General features: G+C 39.9%; 1 protein-coding gene and 1 long non-coding RNA gene across 2 annotated transcripts in view; one reads left to right on the top strand and one right to left on the bottom strand.

Annotated features, from left to right (window-relative positions):
• LOC137348102 (uncharacterized) overlaps positions 1 to 8,249 on the bottom strand; it is a 42,698-nt gene extending 34,449 nt beyond the window's left edge. Inside the window, exon 1 of the long non-coding RNA XR_010969067.1 lies at positions 7,405 to 8,249. This is a non-coding gene — a long non-coding RNA (uncharacterized lncRNA). The remainder of the gene's footprint in view (positions 1 to 7,404) is intronic.
• Positions 7,629 to 22,345, top strand: part of LOC137348101 (glucocorticoid-induced transcript 1 protein-like) — a 66,572-nt gene continuing 51,855 nt past the window's right edge. The window contains exons 1-2 of the mRNA XM_068013298.1: positions 7,629 to 8,067; positions 21,550 to 21,698. Of these exons, the coding sequence (XP_067869399.1) occupies positions 7,725 to 8,067; positions 21,550 to 21,698 (492 nt within the window). The 5' untranslated portion in view covers positions 7,629 to 7,724. The remainder of the gene's footprint in view (positions 8,068 to 21,549; positions 21,699 to 22,345) is intronic.

Raw genomic sequence — 22,345 nt, 5'->3', positions numbered from 1 at the left:
CGGCAGTGATTGAGGGAGAGGTAGCAGTGTGATCGGTGGGGGTTGGGGGGGGGCAGGGTGGGTGGGGTGGAGGTGTGGGTGATGGGTGCAGAGGCCCGCATCCTTTGATTGTAGAATCAGGAGGAGCAGGTTGGTACATTTTAAAGTCATACCTTCTTGGTTGCACCTTAGCGGAAGGTCCTTTTAAGGACTACCAATTAGGCTGTCCGTTGATCTCATTTTCCTGAATATAGTCAGTGCCAGCTGCCTCAGGAAAAAAACAGTCTTGCAGTGGGTGCCTTGAATAGGCATTAGGTCCCTTATTTGCACATGCAAAGACTTGAATACCTGCTTGATGTATGGGCATTGCCCACTGATTTTTTGTCCTTTACCAACATGGCTGGCAATGCATCTCTGGCTTGTAATGTGCTTGTGCTTCCTACCCGGCATCTTGGAGGCTTAGGAGTCCACTTAGCGCCCCAAATAATGCTGTGCCATTGATTTTCTAAGCCTTGTTGTTTATCTTGGTAAGAGTTTTGAAAGGTTCAGGGAGGATAAAGGAATTATTATACAAATGTATACCTGTAGCCTCTAAAAGATACTACTAGTTATATGTAACCATGGGCTAATGTACAATAATTTCTAGCAAAACCATCCTTGACAGGCAGGCCATTGCAAGAGCTAAGAACCCTTGTAGATAGAAATGACAGGGCAATCATTGTGTTCAACAAATTAACTCAGTACAGTATTGTGAGCTATGAACTCACAAGGGTCCTTTTGTGGGACCTTCATTCTTTTATTACCTACAACAGATCTTCCTAGAATCATTAACGAATTGAAAGGCGAATGGCCTGGTCTGGAACCTGAGTTCATATTCAATAAATAAACCATTGAAAGAAGGCTTTTAGTGAAGCTACTGGTTTACATGAAATAGAGTAATTGTTGAAATAATTTGTTTAAAGGCAAATTCAAATCATTTTGGTACGCATTCCTTTTCAATTCGGATCTATCTTCCTCAAAGACAATTTGACAGCCTATTCAAATCACTTGATGTAGTTGTCAGCAATGGGGTTCAGTTCATTTGGAACCAGGCAATAATAAACAATATCCCATAGGATCGATCTGCGTTTCTAATGGGGAATGTTGTGTTCCAATCCTCCACCCTTTAGAAAAAAAAGTAGCCACGCAATAAATCAACAAGCATGTCGTTGTACATAGGCTGTCAACAATAGTCAAGTCCTGGGTGTGAGGGTTTCATGCATGTTTCAATGCAGTTGGATGCTAGCCTGGGAGAGTTAGGATAGTGAGGTGTCATTTCACACCAAGGAAATAAATCTGGTTAAAAGCAAAAAGCAGCATCTGTTACATGGGCTCCAGAAGATGTGCTTTTAATCCCAAATGAACCTAATGTAATATTCAATTCTTCTCTTTCTTACCATCCTTTCCCTTGTTTTTCTCTCCTTTTTGTATATTTCCCATGTTCTCTTCATGTCTGTAAGTATATCTGAAGGAGTTTTATGATACTATAAGATCACCAAGCATAATTTCTACCCTCATCTTTTCAGAAATCAGATTCTGTTCTGGCGACAGAGCTGGTCGAAAAGCCAAACCATGATATCAATATTTAAACATCTCCTCTAAAGGACTGGTTGACTCATTCAGTTCAGTCTATTGTCTAACATAAATTTCCATTTTCAATCCGTATATTGCCTTCCTATCATGATTATTTTATTTACTTTTTCTACTCTCTTTTAAACCTTTCTATAATGCATATATTTTTATTCAGTGTTTTCCCCCCCTTCCTGTACTTTATTTTATGTCCCCCCCTCCCCACACATGGCTGACAGGCATTCCTTGGTTAATAGTTTCTTTGTGCAGAGACCTGAGACAATTGATTTATTTGTAGCTTACAGTAGCACTGACAACATTGGGGCAAAGATACTGCACTTCCATCCTCACCTTTTGTAGAATCCAATTAAATAAATAAGAAACATTTTTGTTTTCCCCCTTGGAGAAGGGAAAAAATTGTGTCCTGTTTTCATTTGCAATTCGTTGACAATACAGCTATTTTACCTATATAATGGATACTCCAATTGTTATATTTACTGCCAGAGTAACTTGCCATAGCATTTATTATCAAAGCATAAAGTTCCAGGAGCTAGCCTATACAAATTCTTACAGATCCCTGGAAGAAACTGTCTTTCTCCCGAGCTGATAGAGCAAAATAAAGCAGAAAGACGTTCCCTCCTACGGTTCATCTAGAACACAAAACATCTGTATAATAAAACATTTTGTGTCTCAGATGAACTGGTGAATGAATTACCACATGTTCTGAGGAATAAAACAGCAAACTGATTACTTGTGCCTCCATTTACAGCACAGTAAAGTGGGTCTCCATAGGCCATGCATTTTAAAGAGCGCACTGCCACATCCACCTGTACTCCCCTTCTGGACCAGCTTGTATTTGTCTCTGAGGCTCTGCTCCAACTCTAGTTCTACTTATATAAGATATAATAAAAGCAAAATACTGCAGATGCTGGAAATCTGAAATAAAAACAAGAAATGCTGGAAATACTCAGCAGGTCTGGCAGCATTTGTGGAGAGAGAAGCAGAGTTAACATTTCAGGTCAGTAACCCTTCATCAGAGCTGGCAAAGATTAGAAATGTAATAGGTTTTAAGCAAATAAAGCGGGGGTGGGGCAAGAGATAACAAAAGCGAAGGTATTGCTAGGACACGGTCACAGAGAATAACTGACAGGAGGTCATGGAACAAAGGCGAACAATATGTTAATGCTGTGTTGAAAGACAAAGTGTTAGCACAGAGAGGGTGTTAGTGGACAGAAAATGAACAGCCCTGGCCCAAAGTATAAACATGAAAAAAACAGTGGGCAGGCACATGGTAAGAAAAATGAATGATGAAACAAACTAAAATAAAATTCTACTTTCTCCTTTGAGCATCTATCCTGACTGCTCCACCTTGCTCCCTTCCTCATGGGCACACCAGACATGTTCCATCTAGGTTCTGCTCCCTGCCCACTCTAACTTCAAGTCCTATTCCAGGTAGTTGCAGTTGGCAGGCCAAACTCTTTCCTTGTTCTAGCTCTGAAGGTCCTATCTGATGGAGCCACTTAAAAAAAAAAACAGCATTCTTGTGCTCAGCTCACAAGCAATATTGCAGGAGGACCACTGATATTTTTTTAATAAGAATAGATAATTACTGTTGAAAATTGTCCTGCTTCACAACAAACTTGATAACACTTTGATGAAGGGTCTCACCTGGCACGTTTCGTATCATTTTTTCTTTCAGATGCTGACTGGCCCTTTTAATACTTCCAGCACTTACTGTTTTCTGTTTACAGTTTTTGCGTTCATGTTTTTTCTTTTAAACTTTATTTTTGTTTTGTGATGGTCAGATGCACAATCATGTGGTGCATCATATTTAACAGCTAGATGGTATAACTATCAATTAACTTGTCAGACAATTACAGAAGAGAAAACCAAATAAAAGACAAAGGGAGGGCGTTTATATAGTGCCTTTAACATTTTAAGACATCCCAAAGCACTTTGCAGCCAATTAATTACTCTTGAAGTGTAAGCACTGTTGTATGTCTTGTTTACAAACTTGACAGTCAATTAGGTACAGTAGAATCCTATAAGCAACAAGTGAGATAAATAACTAGTAAATTTATTTTGGGAGTATTGATTGAGGGATGAATGTTGTCCAGGGCACTGGAGCAACTCACTGCTGTTCTTCAAATGCATCCACGTGAACATGCCACATCTCAGCCAAAGATTCCAATAACTGACACTCTGTCAGTAATGTAATGTTAGTCCAGATTATGTACTCAAGTCCTGAAGTCAGGCTTGAACCTATAACCTTCTGACTTAGAGGCAATAAGTTCTACTACTAGTAAGCCAAACTGACACTAACTAGAATAGGGTATATTGTAATGTAACTTTTTTCAAACAACACCCTTATCAATCCATTGCAGCCCTGATATGCTCATTCAACTTGATCTGTACTGGGGACCCAGCTTTTCACCATATATATTAATGGCTTGGATAAAGAAATAGAGTTGTATCTTCAAAGTTTGCAGATGACGCTAAGTTTAGAGGTGCAGCAAGTTGTGCGGATGGCAGCAGGAAGTTACAAGGGACATAGACAGACTAAATGAATTTTTTAAAAATTCATTCATGGGATGTGGGCGTCAAGCTATGTGAATTGGCAAATCTTTGGCAGATGGAGTTCAATGTGAGAAAGTGTGAGGTCATCCACTTTGGATCTGAGAAAGACAAATCAGAATATTTTCTTAATTGTGAGAGACGAGGAGCTCTAGAACAGTAAATGGAATTAGGTAACTATGTACATAATTCACAAAAAGCTAGTGCACATGTACAAAACACTTTCACATGTTGGTATTTATCTTAAAAGGACTGGAATACAAAGGGGAGGAAGTTATATTTTAGTTGTACATAAACTTGGCTCGTATCCCCTTGAGTTTAGATGGTTAAGGGGTGATCTACTTGAGGTGTTTAAAAATGATAAAGGGATTCAATAGGATAGATAGAAAGGAACTATTTGATCTGTTGGTTGAATATAATACAAGAGGGTATAATCATAAAATTAGAGCCAGGCCATTTAGGAGTGAAATCAGGAAGCACTTTTTCACATAAGGGTTAACGAAAATATGGATGTTTTAAGAGACTATGAATATTAGGCCAATAGAAATTTTCAAGACTGAGATCAATAGATTTCTGTTGAGTGAAGCAATCAGAGGCTTTGGAACAAAAACACGCAAAATGAAATTTAGATACATGAACCAATTGAATGGCTTGAGGGCTGAATGGCCTACTCTTTTCCTATATTCCGATATCCCTGAATGTACCTCTTGGACTATTCCTTATCCTCCTTTCCTTTTAATCTGATTGATATTTGCTACTCAGGGAGTTGGCGAGATGGAGGAATCAGTAGGGAGTTCCACTCCTCCATCTGGCCACCTCCCTTGCTGGTTTCAAATCTTATCATTGCAACAAAACATATTGCACAGTATTTCTGACTATGCTCCCTCAAAAAAAAACAAGATTTGGCCCATCATTGTCATGAAAGCACGACTATCTAAAAGCTAAAATGGTACTTAATAACAGATAAGAGCTGTAAAAACAGAACTTAGTGGCCCCAAGTGTTTGATAACTGCAGTCCTTCAAAAGGCAGCTGGATAAATTCTTGGGAGTGGAGAATATCCCAAGTCATAGAAGATAGGTGAGGGGTAGTTGAGATTATTCATGTAAGTTATTGGAACTGGTTTGGTTGTCTTTAGGGATCAGAGAAGAATTCCCCAGAGTTTTTCCCGAATTAGCCTTTGTCTTATTTCTCTGGCTTTTGATTTCTCCCAGGAGATTGCATGACTTGAAAGTTGTGAGGTAGCATCAATGGTATGTTGATGGTGCAAATGTGTTGCACCATGTTTGCATGGGATGAGCTTGATTGTCCAGGTGACCTTTTAAGGAAAATTGCATTTAAGTTTCATCTTTCTGATCCAGATGTACTTTCTGGTAAATTAACTGCAAAGTACTCTTTATTGTATCCTTTAAGAAGCCTTTAGGTTTCAACTTCATGGCTGAAGAAGAGTGTATGCGTATGGGGACTGTGTAAATCGAAAAAAGAAAATATGGTCCCGAGAGCAGGAAGATGTTTACATCCCAGCCTCTGGATGGAAGCTAAGTCTGAATACTGCCTGACAGAAAAATAAAGCAATCACCTAAATGTATTTTGTTAGCTATTTTCCAGGCTACTCGATCAAACACTTTACCCTAGGAGCATCATGGGAAGGGAATAAAAATGTCGGGAAAATATAATGATGGTTTATCCATCATCGTCGATGATGTTAGTCGGTAATTCCTTTCCAATTTACTAAAGGTTGTGCGTTGTCGTATGACTGTAAAGTCCGATTTTTGTGAGGAATATTTTCCCACACAGAGCATCAGCTGTCAGATTCATCTGTTAATCTAATCTTGATTTCCTTTGGGCTCGCTTTTCTTTGCCTAGCTGGTTAAAACTTGCTCCAAGCTTTGTCATGACATTGTGAATCATCTTTTACCATTTTTTCCTGTCACAAGCATCATGCTCCCATTTGTCAGTTGAGATGCCACATTATGTTAGAATAGTCTTCAGGCAATCCTTATATCTTTTGAACTGACAGCCTTGAGAACATTTATCAAGCTTCATCTCACTGTCGAATACCTTCTTGGGTAGTCTAGTATCAGGCATTCATCTAGGTGACCAGCCCACCTTAGTTGTACCATTACTATACACTCCTTTCAGATGAAGCAGTGATTTGCTTGTACTTCTTTCAATTTAGTATACTGTATTCACTGCTCACAATGCAGTCTCCTCTACATTGGAGAGACCAAACGCAGATTGGGTGACCGCTTTTCTGAATACCTCTGCTCAGTTTGAAAGCATGACCCCGAGCACTTTAAACAATCTGTGATTCACCTCATTATTCTAGGAGAGCATCACATGACATGGTGTTTTTGGATAGTTGAACTTGTCCACTAGACAGAGAGCATATGCTCTTTGATGGTAATATTGAGTGGCACATAAGATTTTCCAGGGGCAGGCTGGTATATAATTTCCATCATCTTCAGATAGAGAGGAGACCAAATTTCTTACAAATATTTGAGAAATCGTCCAAGATGACTTTTGAGGTCCTCTTCCGAGTGGTCAACAAGGGTACGGTGATCAGTGTTCAGGCGTCCTGAACACCCAGACCCAGTAGATATGCTAATAGTTTTGATTCAGAAGGCACAGTACCAAAGCTTTGTAGATAGCAGAGGGCATTGGTACAGGAGCCTATCCACTACTGCAAATTGTTGGCAAATATGAAGTTGGCAGATAGCTCAATAGACATACTTGCCAACTAAATAGCATCTTCAACTGTGTGGCTCACAATGGGCTTCAATGCCCTGTATCTGATGGTGACCTTCCCCTGAATTTGTCGCACTGACTGGCAGGGATGAGAGGAGGAGAAGAATGCCAATGCTGATGGAATATAATGTAGGCTGGGGTGGAATAGAAACAATTAAAGCAAAAACAATGTGAAGAAACTGCAGAAAAAAGTAATTTGTACTATAGCTTATTGGATTGCAATGAGCAGGCAGTAGCGATTTCATTAGACATTCATTGAGAAATGGAAGAATTTTTTCATTATATTTATTATTGCTGTGACGTCAAAGGCTGGTAGTAAAACCCACTGAGAAACAGTCACGTGACTGTACAAACACTCGGATTGTGACATCACTCATTAATGTTGCCATGGTGCATTCTAGTACGCTCATCCAATCAAAAACGACCGTTAACAGCACGCGTCTGGAGCGACGTCGATGCTAACCAATAAAAATACACGTCTCAGCGGACCGTCCTACCTCATTACGCACAACCAATCAACGTTTGCAATCCCTGGCACCGTTCCAGAAATGTGCCATCGACATCTCGCTATTGGTCGCGGTTGGTTTGAATGATGTGGAGACAGACCAATAACGATTAGAGTCGGTGGACGTGTGACCAGTGAGGGACGAGAGACGGTTGCCCGGGGCCGCCCTCCCGTGGCTGAGGGAAAGTTAGAACGAGTGTTGTCTGCAGTGGGAGGCAGAAGGGAGCGGATTCGCACTTTGGGAGCCAGCGGGGGCGCAGCAACAGCCGCCGCCATTTGTTGTCTTCAATTCCGAGTCCCAGTCGATCGGCGATGTCGTCGCAAGTGGCGCAGCGAGTACGGCCCAGCGGCTCCCCGACCTCCAGCCGCCCGCAGCCGCTCCGAGCCACCGTCCCCTTCCAGCTGCGAGCGGCCACTGGCAACAATATCCCGGGCGGCGGTCCAAGGCTGGCCCCCGGCTCTTCCTCCTGCCCGCCCTCGGCCCCAGCTCCGTCCGTGTCTCCGCCGGGAAGCCGCAGCGCCTTTCACAGCGTCACCACCTCCACCAGTACTGGCCCCGGGCCGGGTGAGCAAGAGGCGGCCTGGAGAGCGGCCCCGTCCGGCGAGAGGAAAAACAGTCACTCCGCCTCCTGCTGCACATCTCCCGTCAGTAAAGGTACTGCACCTGCTGTCCGGCCACAGCAGCGTAAACACTTCTTCAATAGAGAGCAACAGTGGCACTAACCTTAACCAAGCATTGCAAACAGGGACAATAAGTTTTAGTCGTGGTGTTTAAATCTTTTTTCTAAAGAAAAGCTGTCTTAATTAAGCAACTCAACTTGGTCACCCCTTACCCCCACCTCCCTTCCCTGTATACATTACAGCTATTTAAAAAAAAATCTGAGGTTGTATGTTATTTGCTGTTCAATTGTTTTTCTTCGCACACACTATCCCCACAGGAGTGCCTCCCCTTAATGACAGATCCCGGAATTGCAATCTGCTCGATGCAACTTCTAGAGTAAATTGCATGTTTTTTTTTTCTTTGTTATTAATTCTCTCTTTCCCTTTCTCTCTTGTTTCAAACTCTGTTTTGACAGTAGCAATGAAAGCCCGATAAGACTGGCATTAGTTTGGATCAGCAATGTGCAAAACTGTCACTTGACCTTTTTTAAATTGAGCTGTTACAGCCTGTAGAGATATCTAGAAGCATTGAACAAGGGAGAATGAAAAGGGAATTTTATTTTGTAAGAAAAGTAGTTGGCTACATTTTGTAGTTTATACAACATACTATACAACATTTTATAATTAGTACTTAACTACTGATTTTTAAAAGACATTTTTATGCAGCAATAGGAACAGCATGGAAATGATTGCACATAGTGTATAGTGATCACTGAAGACTTAAGATGATCCTTCAAATTGATCTAAATTATTAAATGGCTGATATTTATTGAGTTGCCTCTACAGTCTTTGAATTTGACTTTACTGTACTCAATACAACTTGACTGAATCAAAAGGGAAAAGCAATCTAGTAAAGTAATATTCTGAATGTGAATTGTGCAGGAATCACAGCTTCATTTTTGAAGTAGAGTTGCCCATATTAAATGAGACTAAAGGTTTTATTCCAGTGCTAGATTGTTGCTGCATTGGTAAGTTGCCTGTACTATATTTAAAAAAAAAAGTCTATTGGTGCAGTTTGCTCATTTTGACTGCATGGGTGAAATAAACAGGTAGCAGTGTTATGGGCTTTGTTTTGGGAGGAAAGAGAGCTAATTCAAACTTGAAGTTTAATGGAAAATATTCCAACTGTAACCAGATGCCAATAGAATAACAGCATTTATGGTATATTACTTGCGTATAGTAACTGCGATGAATATGTTTGGAGTTGGTGAAGCTGACAAAATGAATGTGGAAGTGTCCCAAGTAATATGCTTCCAGCTGTGAGAATCTGAGGTTTTTGACATTTGATGTAGCTTTTCCATAAAGAAACAAGTGCGTTGGGGTGGAGGGACTCCTTTTAAAGCTTTCTTTTATAATGAAAGATGAGAAAATAACATATTTACTGTGTTCATTAGACAGGCAATTTATAAGGCAGTTAAACCAGGTTATTACTGAAATTTGAGGTGTATGTAAAATCACATTCTAACATTAGAATATTCAGAATAACTTCTTTAATCTGCGCATTCAGATTTTCTTCCTCTGTGAGGCTTATGATATCTGTGTGGCAATATTTTTAAAGATCATTTTCCTTCAAATCTGATGCTGCACATCAATTAGTTGGGTGGTGATTGCCGTTGGTTGACTGTTTTTACTTGCAATGCTGAAAAAGAAACTAACTTTTATTTGCACAGATTGTTTCACATCTAGAATAAGACCTTGTACTTGACTTGAAATGGTACTGCAATTCCTGTTTTAAAAACTGACCAGAACAGCTGGTTAGGCGTTCAGTTACATTATTCCTTGTTCAGAGTGCAATATGTAAACTGGTTGACCTTTTGAATGAAGAAAGGTCGTATCAATAAACTGCAGTTGGGTAGATCTAGTTGTAAACGGCGCACACACATTTTCATTTATCTGCATAGTCCCATGTTCAGATGGTGCCACCCTTTCTCATCAGATCAGCTACCATCTACAGTAGTTTGTATAACCGTACTAAATATTTACTGGTTGTAACACTTTGTTCCCACGCATGTTTGCTGCAGCTGTTAAAAACTGAAGTGCTGGATCTTGTTGTTTGCGGTGATGAAATAGTCAGTTTCATGTATCGTATTTACTTACACACACAATATTAAGGTTGTGTGGTCTGCTTGCAAACGATTAATGATTTTTCTGGGAGTGCTGGGGGTCTCGAGCTGGAATAATTTCTATATGCAAGACAGTCTTGGGATACTTTCTGTATGCAGATGCAGCCTTAACAGCAACAAATTGCATTTGTATAGTGCCTTTAACCCCAAGGTGCTTCCCAGAACTGTTAGCAAACTAAGTTTGAAACGGAGCTGCATTGGGTGATGAGAACTAGGTTTTAAAGAGCATCTTAAAGGAGGTGAGATTTAGGGATGGTATTCAGAGCTTATTTATCTGAAGGCTGAGTGATGAAAATTGGGGATGTGCAAGAGACCAGAATTGGAGGAGCACACAGAGATCTTGGAGGGTTGTAGTGCTCAAGCACATGTCATGTGTTTCAATGCTTTAGAAAATCATCGCTAAATTGATTCTTGCAATATAACCATTTAATGGTGTTCGGGGGAGGGTGGGGGAGAAACATGTGACGTTTATATTGAATCATTCGGAGGAACGGTGTTCAGCACTTGCTATAAACTTGTAAAAGTGGGTAGCGATGATCCCACAGCACTATTCCGAAGAAGAACAGGGGAGAGTTATCCCTGGTGTCCTGGCCAATACTTATGACCCAATTGACATCACACAGAAAACAGTTTGTTTGGTCATTATCACATTGTCATTTGTGGGAGCTTGCTGTGCACAAATTGGCTGCTGTGTTTCTTACAGCAATAACTGAAGTTCAAAAGTATTGTCAAGCACTTTGGGACATCCTGTGGTAGTGAAAGGCGCTACATAAACGCAAGTTTTTTTAATTTGCAAACGTTGTGGTCTTAATTTTGTTGATTATTATTTAATTTTGGAGAAATTGGCTGATTGTTTTTTGAAGGAATCCTGCAACTTTACCAAACTTTGGAAAACCAAGCATGTGATCGCATTAGAGTTCAAAATACTTCTATTACTGAAAATATTTTGACTTTTTAATAGATTCCTGTTGACTTATACTCCACATTGGAATCAGAATAACTACCATAATCCATAGCAGTGCCCTATTAGGATTTTATGACCAAAATAGTCCTAACTGTCACTCAGTTAGGTGACCAGCTAGTGAGACTGCAGTCTTAGGGCAAATTAATTCCAACTTTGCACCTACTGCTAACTGCTGTAATTCAGGTGCAGCCACACAAAGGACATTTAGGTCAGAGGTACAAGACCACCTTAAAGCAGTAACCTTGCATCATTTGGGTACAGCTCCAACCTTGTGCGAAGCTGACACTTTGTTTTTAAAAGGTGGGTGTTATCAGTTTTGGCAGTGTGCTGATGGTCACAGAGCTCTGCTGTTCCTGGGTAGAAAGCAATGCGGAGACAGCGTTGTAACCGTGGTCTGTCTTGTCTTTTGCCACTGGTATATGAAATAGTTATCTTTGGTATTCTTTAGCATTCATTGTGGGTGAATATTTATTTGTAACCTGTCTGGTAGGCATGTGGTTATGTGATCAATGTGCTGCAAACAGCATTGTGTACCACGGTTTCCCGGTGCCAAATTGGGAACAATTACTGATGCTATTTTTTTAAAATAGATATGAGACCATCTGGAGGAGGTAATCTTGTACCATTTTGGTTTCAGACTGGTTACAGAATAGCCAACTGTTACACAGCTGAATTCTGGGGCTTTTCAAATAGTTTGCTGTATGGCGGTGTAATTTTCTTCATGTTCAGACTTTTAATAGGGAGCAAATAACTGGCTTTTCTGGTCAGCATGTTGCTCACATTAAACATTTCTCCAGTTGGAGGTTGAGCAGAGCTCTGTTTTGCCATGCAACTGCATTACTAGTGAGATTTAGTAGTCTGCAAAATTTTCATGCAGAAGGGTTTTTTTGTCAGTATTAAGAGCTTACTTTTGTTTCAGTATCTCCAGTAACTTTATTTAAAAGGCAGTAACTTGTAATTTACTCTAAGAATGTGTAAATGTATGCTTTATTGTAATCTGTTTAGAGGCATAACCAACCAATATAGCCCCATATTCAGAAATCAAAATGGCTATTACTGTATCCTATATTAGGGTAATCACAGCAATAGTGAAAACCTTTGGAGGATTTTGAAGGCAAGTGTGGAACTGGTAATTACTTTGAATCCTGGGTAAGGCTAGATTAAACCCCCTCCATGCACACAAAGGATAAGAGGAAAGTAAATGTTGAAACTGAATATGTCTGTGTCCTTCTGACTACACTATTATATGCTGAAGTAAGTGATTTTATTCAGCAGAATGGACGGTGCTGACTTTTTAATACTATAAAAATTTCTTAACTTGCCGCTCCTACTATGGAGCTTTATCAGAAATTCACAACCTATTGATTTGCCTGTCTTTTTATTGGGTTGTAATTCAGGAATACCTGATAAGGTATTTTAACTATCATTTTACTTATAGGTCAGTGATTTAAAAAAAAACTCTTTCTCCCTGCCAGAACTGTGAGGTAATAGTGCCTTAAGTTCCTGCACTTGTGATCTGGCGGCCATGAGACAGTTCTGGTGAAAATGTATCTAGAATTCACTTAGTGCACAGGTGACATCCATATTTCTCAACCTGCCAATTTGAAAATCAGGAGCACAACACTAAAATCTTTGATTTTGTCTATTTTCCATTCGTAGCACTTGAACTAGTGCAATAACCTTAATTCACTTGGTGCGTCTCAAGCTCAGTGTAGTTCCATGCCATTTGTTATGTTTTGGTCTGGTTTGTGCGTAGTTTGCTTTTTTTCTTCATGCTTCTAAATTTGACTGATTTATGCATTAAGTTTAAGTTGGATTCTACAAAAATACAGTAGTTTGTTGATCTGAGTGTCAACTTTTAACTCTGATTTAATTAAAGTGGAAGTTCTTTGGCATATGGGCTTAAATCAAACACTGGTGGAATAAAAGTCTTTCCATTGTAGGAGAGAGGCAGTTTTGATGGAGTTACCTAGTGGATGGGAGTCTAAGATGCTTTGCAGCAAAGGGCAATTAGGTAGGGAGTGGTCTTTTGATACTGATGAAGCACATTGTAGTAAAGTGGGGGAAATTGGGTCCTGTATCGAACCTGTGCTTGACAGCTTCCCTAACACATACGTCTGGAAGTGAGGCGATTGAGATTTCCTCTGTCGTAGAGGTGCCCACCTGAGGTCTTCAGCCATGTGCCCCAGACTGGAAAACCTAAAGCCGGACAACTGTTTGACTTGTACTTATTTCCTACTTGCTGTTGTGCAGTTTGTTGACCGGAAGATTGCCGCTTTGTTGATAAATAAATCCTACATCAATACACCCAGAATATGCTTGTGGCAACAGGCCCAGCTATATCTAAAGTAATGGGAATGTCGACTTTAACCTTTACTCCTGATCCACGAGGCTGCATAGAATGCAGAGTTGCCAAAAAAAGGTTGGAAGGGCCCACCTCTTCAGGGTGGGGGTGGTTGTGGGTGGTGCGGTGGCAACGTTGGTTCTTTGCTTCAATTGTGAAATCTCAAATTGATGTCATTTTTATTGTATTAAGAAAACTATTGCAGGCATAAATCCACACATCATTCTGGCATGGGTTTATGCCTGTAATAACTATATTGCTTATATGCAAACTTTGATATCACTCTATCTCCCTTCAGCATGGATTTCAAGTCGGTACTGGGCAGCACAGTGGCGCAGTGGTTAGCACTGCAGCCTCACAGCTCCAGGGACCCGGGTTCGATTCCGGGTACAGCCTGTGTGGAGTTTGCAAGTTCTCCCTGTGTCTGCGTGGGTTTTCTCCGGGTGCTCCGGTTTCCTCCCACAAGCCAAAAGACTTGCAGGTTGATAGGTAAATTGGCCATTATAAATTGTCACTAGTATAGGTAGGTGGTAGGGAAATATAGAGACAGGTGGGGATGTTTGGTAGGAATATGGGATTAGTGTAGGATTAGTATAAATGGGTGGTTGATGGTTGGCACAGACTCGGTGGGCCGAAGGGCCTGTTTCAGTGCTGTATCTCTAATCTAGTCTAAAAACTTGTCACCTTGGCATATAGTGCAATTAATCAGACTAAACGCAACAAACATTGCCTGGCTTCTGTCTAATTAGCTAATTGCCTTTTAATGGTTGAGAAAAGCAAGTATTTTGTGGAGAAATTTTTATGCATAATAGATTGTACTCTAGGAAGAAAACTAAATGCTTACTGAACATTTTTCTAAAGCTTAATTAACTTCTAGGGAGTAGGACATTGGTGTGACTTAAAAATTTTAGCTATTTGAAAAGTATGACAGTAATCCTACTTAAATTTGAGGTTGAGGAATGGTTGTAATTACAATTACTCGGCAGTTTGCATAGCATGTAATGTAAAGATAAATTCAACCAAAGCAAAGATCAGGATTCATAAAACGAGACCTAGAGAGAAATTTACAATAGGTATCAGCCGTAGGTATTGGGGCCATTTGTCTTTTATTAAATAATTTGAAACCAGAAACCTTTTAATGTGTCTTTTAGAAGCCTCAATTTTACAGAAATTTAAAGTTGACTTCTGTATCCTGCTATGTTTTAAATTGGTACCTAATTATGGTGGCTAGGTGGTATTGGGGTGGGGTGCATGGTGGCTGAAAGGGAAGAAGAAATAACTTGATTGCGTGTTTGGAGTTGGCCTAGGGGTTATGATACTGGACAAGCAAACCAGAGGTCATGTGTCTAACTGAACTCTATAGATTGGACAATTTGTGGGCAAGAAAGATGACCTGCTCGATTGCCTTCCCTTTCATGGAAGGGAGTCAGCCATCAGAGCTGGTTTTGCTGACACTCTGTTGTCTCCTAAAGTAAACTAATAACCCAGTTGATCATAAAACAAACCTGTTTGTGTATATGCACATGCATGTGTGTTCATTCCTTGGAGAAGCCAGAACATGTCTGGCTGACAACCTTTGAATGCAATATTAAATCAGGGCACCTCTGTCGACAAAGAAAGATTGACTGGCTTTGCACAACTACCATTTTTTTTCTTATTAATTCATGGAATTTGGATATCACTGGCAAAGCCAGCAATTATTTCCAATCTCTAATTGGCCTCGAAGGTAGAGGTGAGCTGGCCTGATGTAGGAACACCTGCAGTGCTGTTGGGAAGGGAGTTCCAGAATTTTGACCCAATTATTTTATTTTTTTTTATTTAGAGATACAGCACTGAAACAGGCCCTCCGGCCCATCGAGTCTGTGCCGACCAACAACCACCCATTTATACTAACCCTACAGGAATCCCAAAGTCCCTATCACCTACCTACACTAGGGGCAATTTACAATGGCCAATTTACCCAACACCTGCAAGTCTTTTGGCTGTGGGAGGAAACCGGAACACCGGCGAAAACCCACGCGGTCACAGGGAGAACTTGCAAACTCCGCACAGGCAGTACCCAGAATCGAACCCGGGTCCCTGGAGCTGTGAGGCTGTAGTGCTAACCACTGCGCCACTGTGCCGCCCTTGATGAAGGAACGGTGATGTATTTCCAAGCCAGGATATTGTGACTTGGAGAACTTGCAGGTGGCGTGTTCCTTTCCGTCTGCTGCCCTTGTGCTACTTGGTGCAGCTCACTGATTTGGAAGGTGCTGTCAAAGGAGCCTTGGCGAATTGCTGAAGTTTTATTCAATACTGCATAATGCTGAAATAAGTTCACTTCCAATTGTTAACCAGAGGCATAAGTTTTATAATTAGATGTTCTATGGTTTGATTGGAAGTCAGTATGTACATCTTAGTACATTTTGATTTTATTTAGCATTGTCAGACAAGCAGGTGGTGCAAGGTAATTACTGTTGTCGTGCACTTGTGGAACAAGTAGAGTAGATGGTAAGTTTTGTCTATAAAGTTGGAGTGAAAGGTTGAGTTAAAATGTCACTGCAGCTGAAATCTTTTGGAGGGGCATGTGGTCTGTGGGCCATCTTGTATAGAGTTGGAGAAACTAAGAATAAAGTTGCTGCTGGGCTGTAACTCTAAAATAAGCCTATTTAAATGACTTCTGTGATAATTCTTTACTTCACATGCCTTCGCTAATGAGTCTGAGCTGGAAGGATAAAATTCTGCACACCGTTAAATTAAGTGCATAGAGGAGAAGCTCCTACCATTTCACTTTCATAAAGCAGCTTTCCAATATGGGTGTTAGTGCTACCAAACATCCTACGGCAGTAAGGAGAAGTAGTTGCAATTGTGGTATTGCATGAGATTTCATTATGCTTGTGGTAATTTACATTGTGGAACTGGTTTCAGCTATGGTTGGTTGAAGCAGTAGTCTACTGTTGTAGATTGTACTGTAATTTTGGGTTTTCAAAGTATTCATGATGTGGGCATTAATACCATATAGGTGGAGATGTAAGCGAACTCCAGACTTGAGCCACTTTCCTTTATGTTTGACCAACATGAGGGTCAAATTTGATACACAGCTAAAATTTAATAACTGACTCACTGTTGTCTCTGCTTCCTTCTCTTATCTCTCAATGCCACCCCTGCCTTAAAACCATGTTCTAAATATTTTCCATCTATTTGGTATCTTAGTGCATTGACTGTCCACAGCTACATAGCAGGCTTCTTTTCAGGTATGTAATAAATTTACTCATAATTAGGAGCTTAATTAAAGTCTTGAGTTGCTGATTTTCACTTTGGCAGTGGGGTATTTGTAAGGTTATCTTCCATTCTCTCTCCCTTCTCTGTTCCCCGCCCCAATCGTTGCAAATGTGTTTTCTCAAGAATTTAAGCAGTTTTATGGAATTGTTTGCACCCAAAAAGTTATGATTTCCTGTGCTTTTATTTGTAAGATTTGGTTATCTGCAAATCTTCCTGCATATGGTAATCTTATCTCATAGTTTGCACTCTAGTGTTCTCTTTCCTTATGTAGTATACCAGGAAGACAAGTCTCAAACATATTTTGTTTCAAATTTTTAAACATAAGTGATATATTGAAATTTGCCTTGGAAAATTCCATTATTAATTACAACTGATGTTTGTCTTGGTTCTTTTTCTTAACTGCAATTTTTAATTTAATTCTGGAGAGCCCAAACAGATTGGTTCCCTAACTTGGCTGAAAGTTCAACATGTCAAAAAATTAAGTTTTTAATCAAACTTTATGGCTGTACTTTGCTTCCTTTATGTAATAAATTAAAATCTCTGGTTCTTTCCATTTGAAGTTGTTCCAGTGTGTTTGGAAAAAGTACATCCTAGAACCCCCAGTAAGAAGACTATGTTCTGTATTGTACAGGTTTAAGGAAAGAGTTGTGATCCGTGCTTTTACTGCTCAAAATCAAATAGCTGTTATCCATTGTATTTTTTAGAACGGTACACTTATTGTACCAGATCTCTGGATGAAGTCCTTGTCTGCATATCCTGAAGCACAGTGAAACTCCAGGTGGTCTGCTATTTGACTAGATGCTGGCTGATTTGCTAATCTCTTGACTTGGTAGAAGCAGCCATCTATTATCAGTTCTGCTGTGACACACTTGTAGTTACACAAATATTGGACTCTTCATAACTCCATGGAATTGAGTTGAAAGATTTAACTGAACCTCAAATTGGTTAGTTAGCTATCAAGGAACAGGCCCACTCTACCTGTTGGTTGAGTCAACCCGAGTATCTGTAATTAAACCAAAAAATAGGTTGCTAAGATTAAAATATGGCCTGTATGCTGGTAGTGTTAATCTGTGCTCTTCTACTGATATCTTGCAAGATGTTACAACCAGGTGAGAAAGTGGTCAAGGGGTCCCTCTCAACCTTCACCTGGTCTTAACCGCAACAGGGTTTAATTTTAAACACGCTGTTTTTAGCTCCCCGTTGGTGAATCTTCGTTCACCACTTTCCAATTATAAGGCAAAGAAACCAGCACAAACAGGCTTTCTTGGGTTTAAAGAAGAAAAGTTGAAATTTATTAATTAAACTCTAATTCGGTTGGCGCCGACGTATACACAATGCGCCCACGCTAGCATACATACACGATGCATGCAAATGGAGACAGAAAAAAGCAAAAGAAAAATAAAGTGGAAAAGTTTGAGGCAATATCTGAAGAGTTTTTGTTACGGTTCTTCGAGCTCACTGTAGAGTCTTTGATTGTAGGTAGATCATGCTTTTCGTTGGGGCCCAGTATTCTTAAACCTTGTTTGCTGTAGGAGACTTTTATTTCTTGGGGTTCATGTGTCTTCAGTGGATTCAGAGGCTTGTGAGAAAGAGATGGGAGCAGACAGAAGAGATCGCAGTCCAGTCTTTGAGTTCAAACTCTCTGGGGCTAGTTCAGACCCCTGGAATAGCCAGGTAGTCATGTAACCAGCTAGTCCAACCAGTCCTGGCCCCTGTGGATTGCATTACCCCAGCAGGCCCTGGAATGCGCTTCCCTACCCCCTCACTGTCTGGTGATCAAAAGTCCATTGTGGGTTCAGTGTGTCAGGGAACGGTTTTTTGTCGACACAAGCACTGTCTATTAATATGCAATTTTTTTTCCAGCCACGGCTGATCTGTTTAACAAGTCATTTCCTTGCTCCAACAACACTTAAAAATCAATGTTCATTACAAAATTGATGTGCCTCATTCTTGGCAGATGGGGGCCCAGCATGACAATGAGCACTTATTTTGGGCAGTTTCTTAACAAGCAGGTTATATAGTTACATGATAACTGCTTTTTTAAAAAAAAAATGTGGATTCTACAAAAGTTTTCAAGAGATTGATGCAGATATAACCAGATTGGATATGAAAATAGATAATACATTCAATTAAATACAATTTCATTTCTATTAATATTGGAATGGCCTCTAAAACCAAGATGACAACTGTTCAATAGCATATTTATCTGATGGAGCACATCTGCTCAGCTGAAATTTTCATTGGCATGCAAAATTTTGTTGCAGACTGAATGGAGTTGCACATTTTTAACATTTATATATTAAAAAAAGCAGATGAGCATATGTGTACCGCAAGTATGATGGTCTGTGTCCCTCTTCTTCAGTCCTACGTTTGAAGGAAAATTAAAACCTTTTTCAAATTAAAAAGTATAAGTTCCTGTCACTGGTTTGTCCTGTGATATTCTGAACACTGGACTCTGTAACATTGTTTTTAAAAAAAATGATTTGCAAGAGTTTGGTGTCCAAGAAATCAGGTGACCCGCATCCACTCAGCCCAGAGGCAAGACCGAAATCTCCGTTACCAGGATAACGAGAACATAGATCCAAGACTTATTGAAAAACAGAGACTGCAGGGGTAATACCTGAAGAACAATGAATTTCACCCTCACAGTCTTGTGTTGTAAACCAGGAGTGAGTGATTCTCAGGCTGCAGATGTGCATGGCAGCTGTTAACACCTGGGAACAATGGAAGGCCCAGGTGGCTCTGTAACCTGACTTCTGGACTTTGTATATTGGAAAAGGACAATGAGCTATTGATACTGGGTTTCAGTTAAGTTTAACAGATTTTTTGCAGGAAGGTGTACAGAAGACCAGCAGTGGCAGCAGCGAGAGTGAATATCAGAATACTGATACTGTGAAAAGCTGCGAAAACTTGAACTTTTGAAAGTTGGAGAAGGAAAAGACCAACCAGATCACCTTATTCATGGACGTCCAAGTTGGAAGTGCTCAGAAGTGAGCGAAGAGGACATTGATTTTGGAAAGGTCGGGGAGATCCAACCCATTGCAACTGAGAGGAGTTTGAGACTTTTAACTGCAAAGATTTTGCCATCAAAGAGGACTGTGTAACGTATAAGTGTAGTGTGAGGTTTACAAGTATTTGAATAAGAAAATGCCTTTCCTTGTAACTTGGGGTATCAGCTACCTACAGAGTTCTTTTTTATTTCATTGATGTGGACTTTACTGGCAAAGCCAGCATTTATTGCCCATCCCTAATTGTCCTTGACAACTGAGTGGCTTGCTGGGCCATTTCAGAGGGCAGTTAAGAGTCAACCACATTGCTGTGGGTCTGGAGTCACATGTAGGCCAGACCAGGTAAGGACATTAGTGAATCAGATGAAAGTAGTTAATTGGGATTTCTTTTTATTATAATAAAACATGAAACCTTGAGTAATTAAGTTGGTCTGCAAGCTCATATCATAAGTTTTTTTAATGTTGGTGGTCTCTCTGAGGTCATAAGAGTTTTAGGAAGGATGTTTAGTTTGAGAAAATGGACTAATTATAGAATCAGTAACTCAACAAAAGTGCATTTTAATAACTGTAATGCGTGATACTTCCACTTGTCAATAACTCTTAAGCAGGATCTTCTGGGTGTCATTCCAACAATCCTAACTTTTCACCCTTGGTTTGATGGTCAAAGAATAAACTAATGAGATTTGAAATTCTTGTACCTCAGCATTTGTTTATCACACCATCTCCAATATGGAATATTTGTTTTGTCTGAGGCTGTAGTCAGACCCAACATTCTGAAACGCTTGTTAATTTGATCTTAGCAGAGACCTACAATGATAAACTTGCATACAATGTAATTTCATGAAAGATTTTTCCTCTAAACCTCTGATATCTGTCCCTTTCCCTAATGACTTTTAATGGTATAACTGTTACTCCTCTGATAGTCGTATTGTTTGAAAAATATTTGGTGCTTAGCATGCAATCTTGTTATTTAAGATGTGTATTTTAGAAAAGCTTCAATGTGTGCATAAGTCTGCAATGGCACTTCAAATCAAATATGCCGTTTTGGAGTATTGATAATCCAATCACAAGCTCATTTGTTTTGGGTGTTATTGAAAGTTATGGATGTTTGTTCTGTGGATTATACCTAATGCGTGTAGAGTTTGTATTGACTAATCTCAGGTGAAATGTGACCGGAGCCTGCTGCTAAGTAAATCTGTACTCAATTCTGGTTCTTGCAAAAAAAAAAAGAACATTTGATTGTGCAAGTGTCATATTTTCATTCTTGCACCAACATTGTTGGAGCTAAATTTCAGGGTAGATTTATCTTTTTCACTGCAAACAATTGAGTGGAGGCTGCTCAAATTCATTTTGATTATTTGTCAAAGCTGGCTTCAAACATATTGCTTGTAGGATGGTATCCATATTGGCTGCATCATGTATTTTTTAAAAATTCGTTCTTGGATGTGGACGTCAGTGTCCAGGCCAGCATTTATTGTCCATACCTAATTGCCTTTGAAGATAGTTGTGAGCCACCTTCCTGATTGCTGCAGTTCATGTGTAGGTACACCCATAGTACTGTTTGGGACGGAGTTCCAGGATTGACAGTGAAGGAATCGCGATATAGTTCCAGTCTGCTCCATACTAAATGTAAAACCGTATAGTTGCCATGGTATGATTGGGGTGACTGTGAGAAGTGGAGGAAGGTATTTTAAAAACAAAGAACTTCACTTGAAGTAACTGCAGGAATTAGGAGAAAAAGTTGATAATTTTAAAATGACCCCTTTTTCTATTCCAGCTGTTGAGAAACCCAGGTCTCATCAGACAAGATCTTGCATACGGCGCACCTCCTCTCTTGACACCATCATTGGACCTTACCTGATAGGACAGTGGCCGCGTGACACTGATGTACACTCTACATCATGGGAGAATGAGAAAGCTACGCAGGTACTATAACTAGAGATCCATAATGAATAGATGCCTCAAAAGCATCAGTAGTTTTTGTATTGATCAGAAGTTGAATGTAAGATGTCTTGTTGAAAACTAGCAAAATGAAGTCAGGGTAGATTTAAAATCAAGATTCTATGGAGAAATGAAGTTCGTTATTCAACATGTGGAAACATACACAGAGCAACTCTGCACAGTTTAAAATCCCTTTGTGTTCTGGAGGTTTTATATCCTGACACTGTAAATATACTTCAATCCAGAATGGAAATCTGGTGTACCGTCACTAGTTGGAAATGCCCCTCCACTGGTCCTTGGGAATAACTTGTATGACAGATTTTATAACTGTAGAAAAATCATCCTAACTGTTGATGCTTTAATTATTCATTGGTCCTCCTTGAATACCATCTCCTCTTCCTCTTCCTCTATGATTTCTTTGTTTTTGGAGTTCATTTGTAGTTTGAATTCTCAATCTGCATCTGCTTCATGATCCAGTGCATCAAGGAAACCATGAGAGGCGATTCTTATCTTGATATTTGTTACTTGACCGAGAAAATTACAACAAAATGGAAGTTCTAGCACCTGCTGAGGTGTGTGGGGGGGAAGGGAAGAGAAAACTTTAAATGAGCTAAATTTAACAGAATGGATTG

Source organism: Heterodontus francisci, chromosome 33 (assembly GCF_036365525.1).
Source record: "Heterodontus francisci isolate sHetFra1 chromosome 33, sHetFra1.hap1, whole genome shotgun sequence".
Classification (NCBI taxonomy): Eukaryota; Metazoa; Chordata; class Chondrichthyes; order Heterodontiformes; family Heterodontidae; genus Heterodontus; species Heterodontus francisci.
The sequence above is the reverse complement of the archived record's forward strand: the minus strand, read 5'-3'. Positions and strand labels throughout refer to the sequence as shown.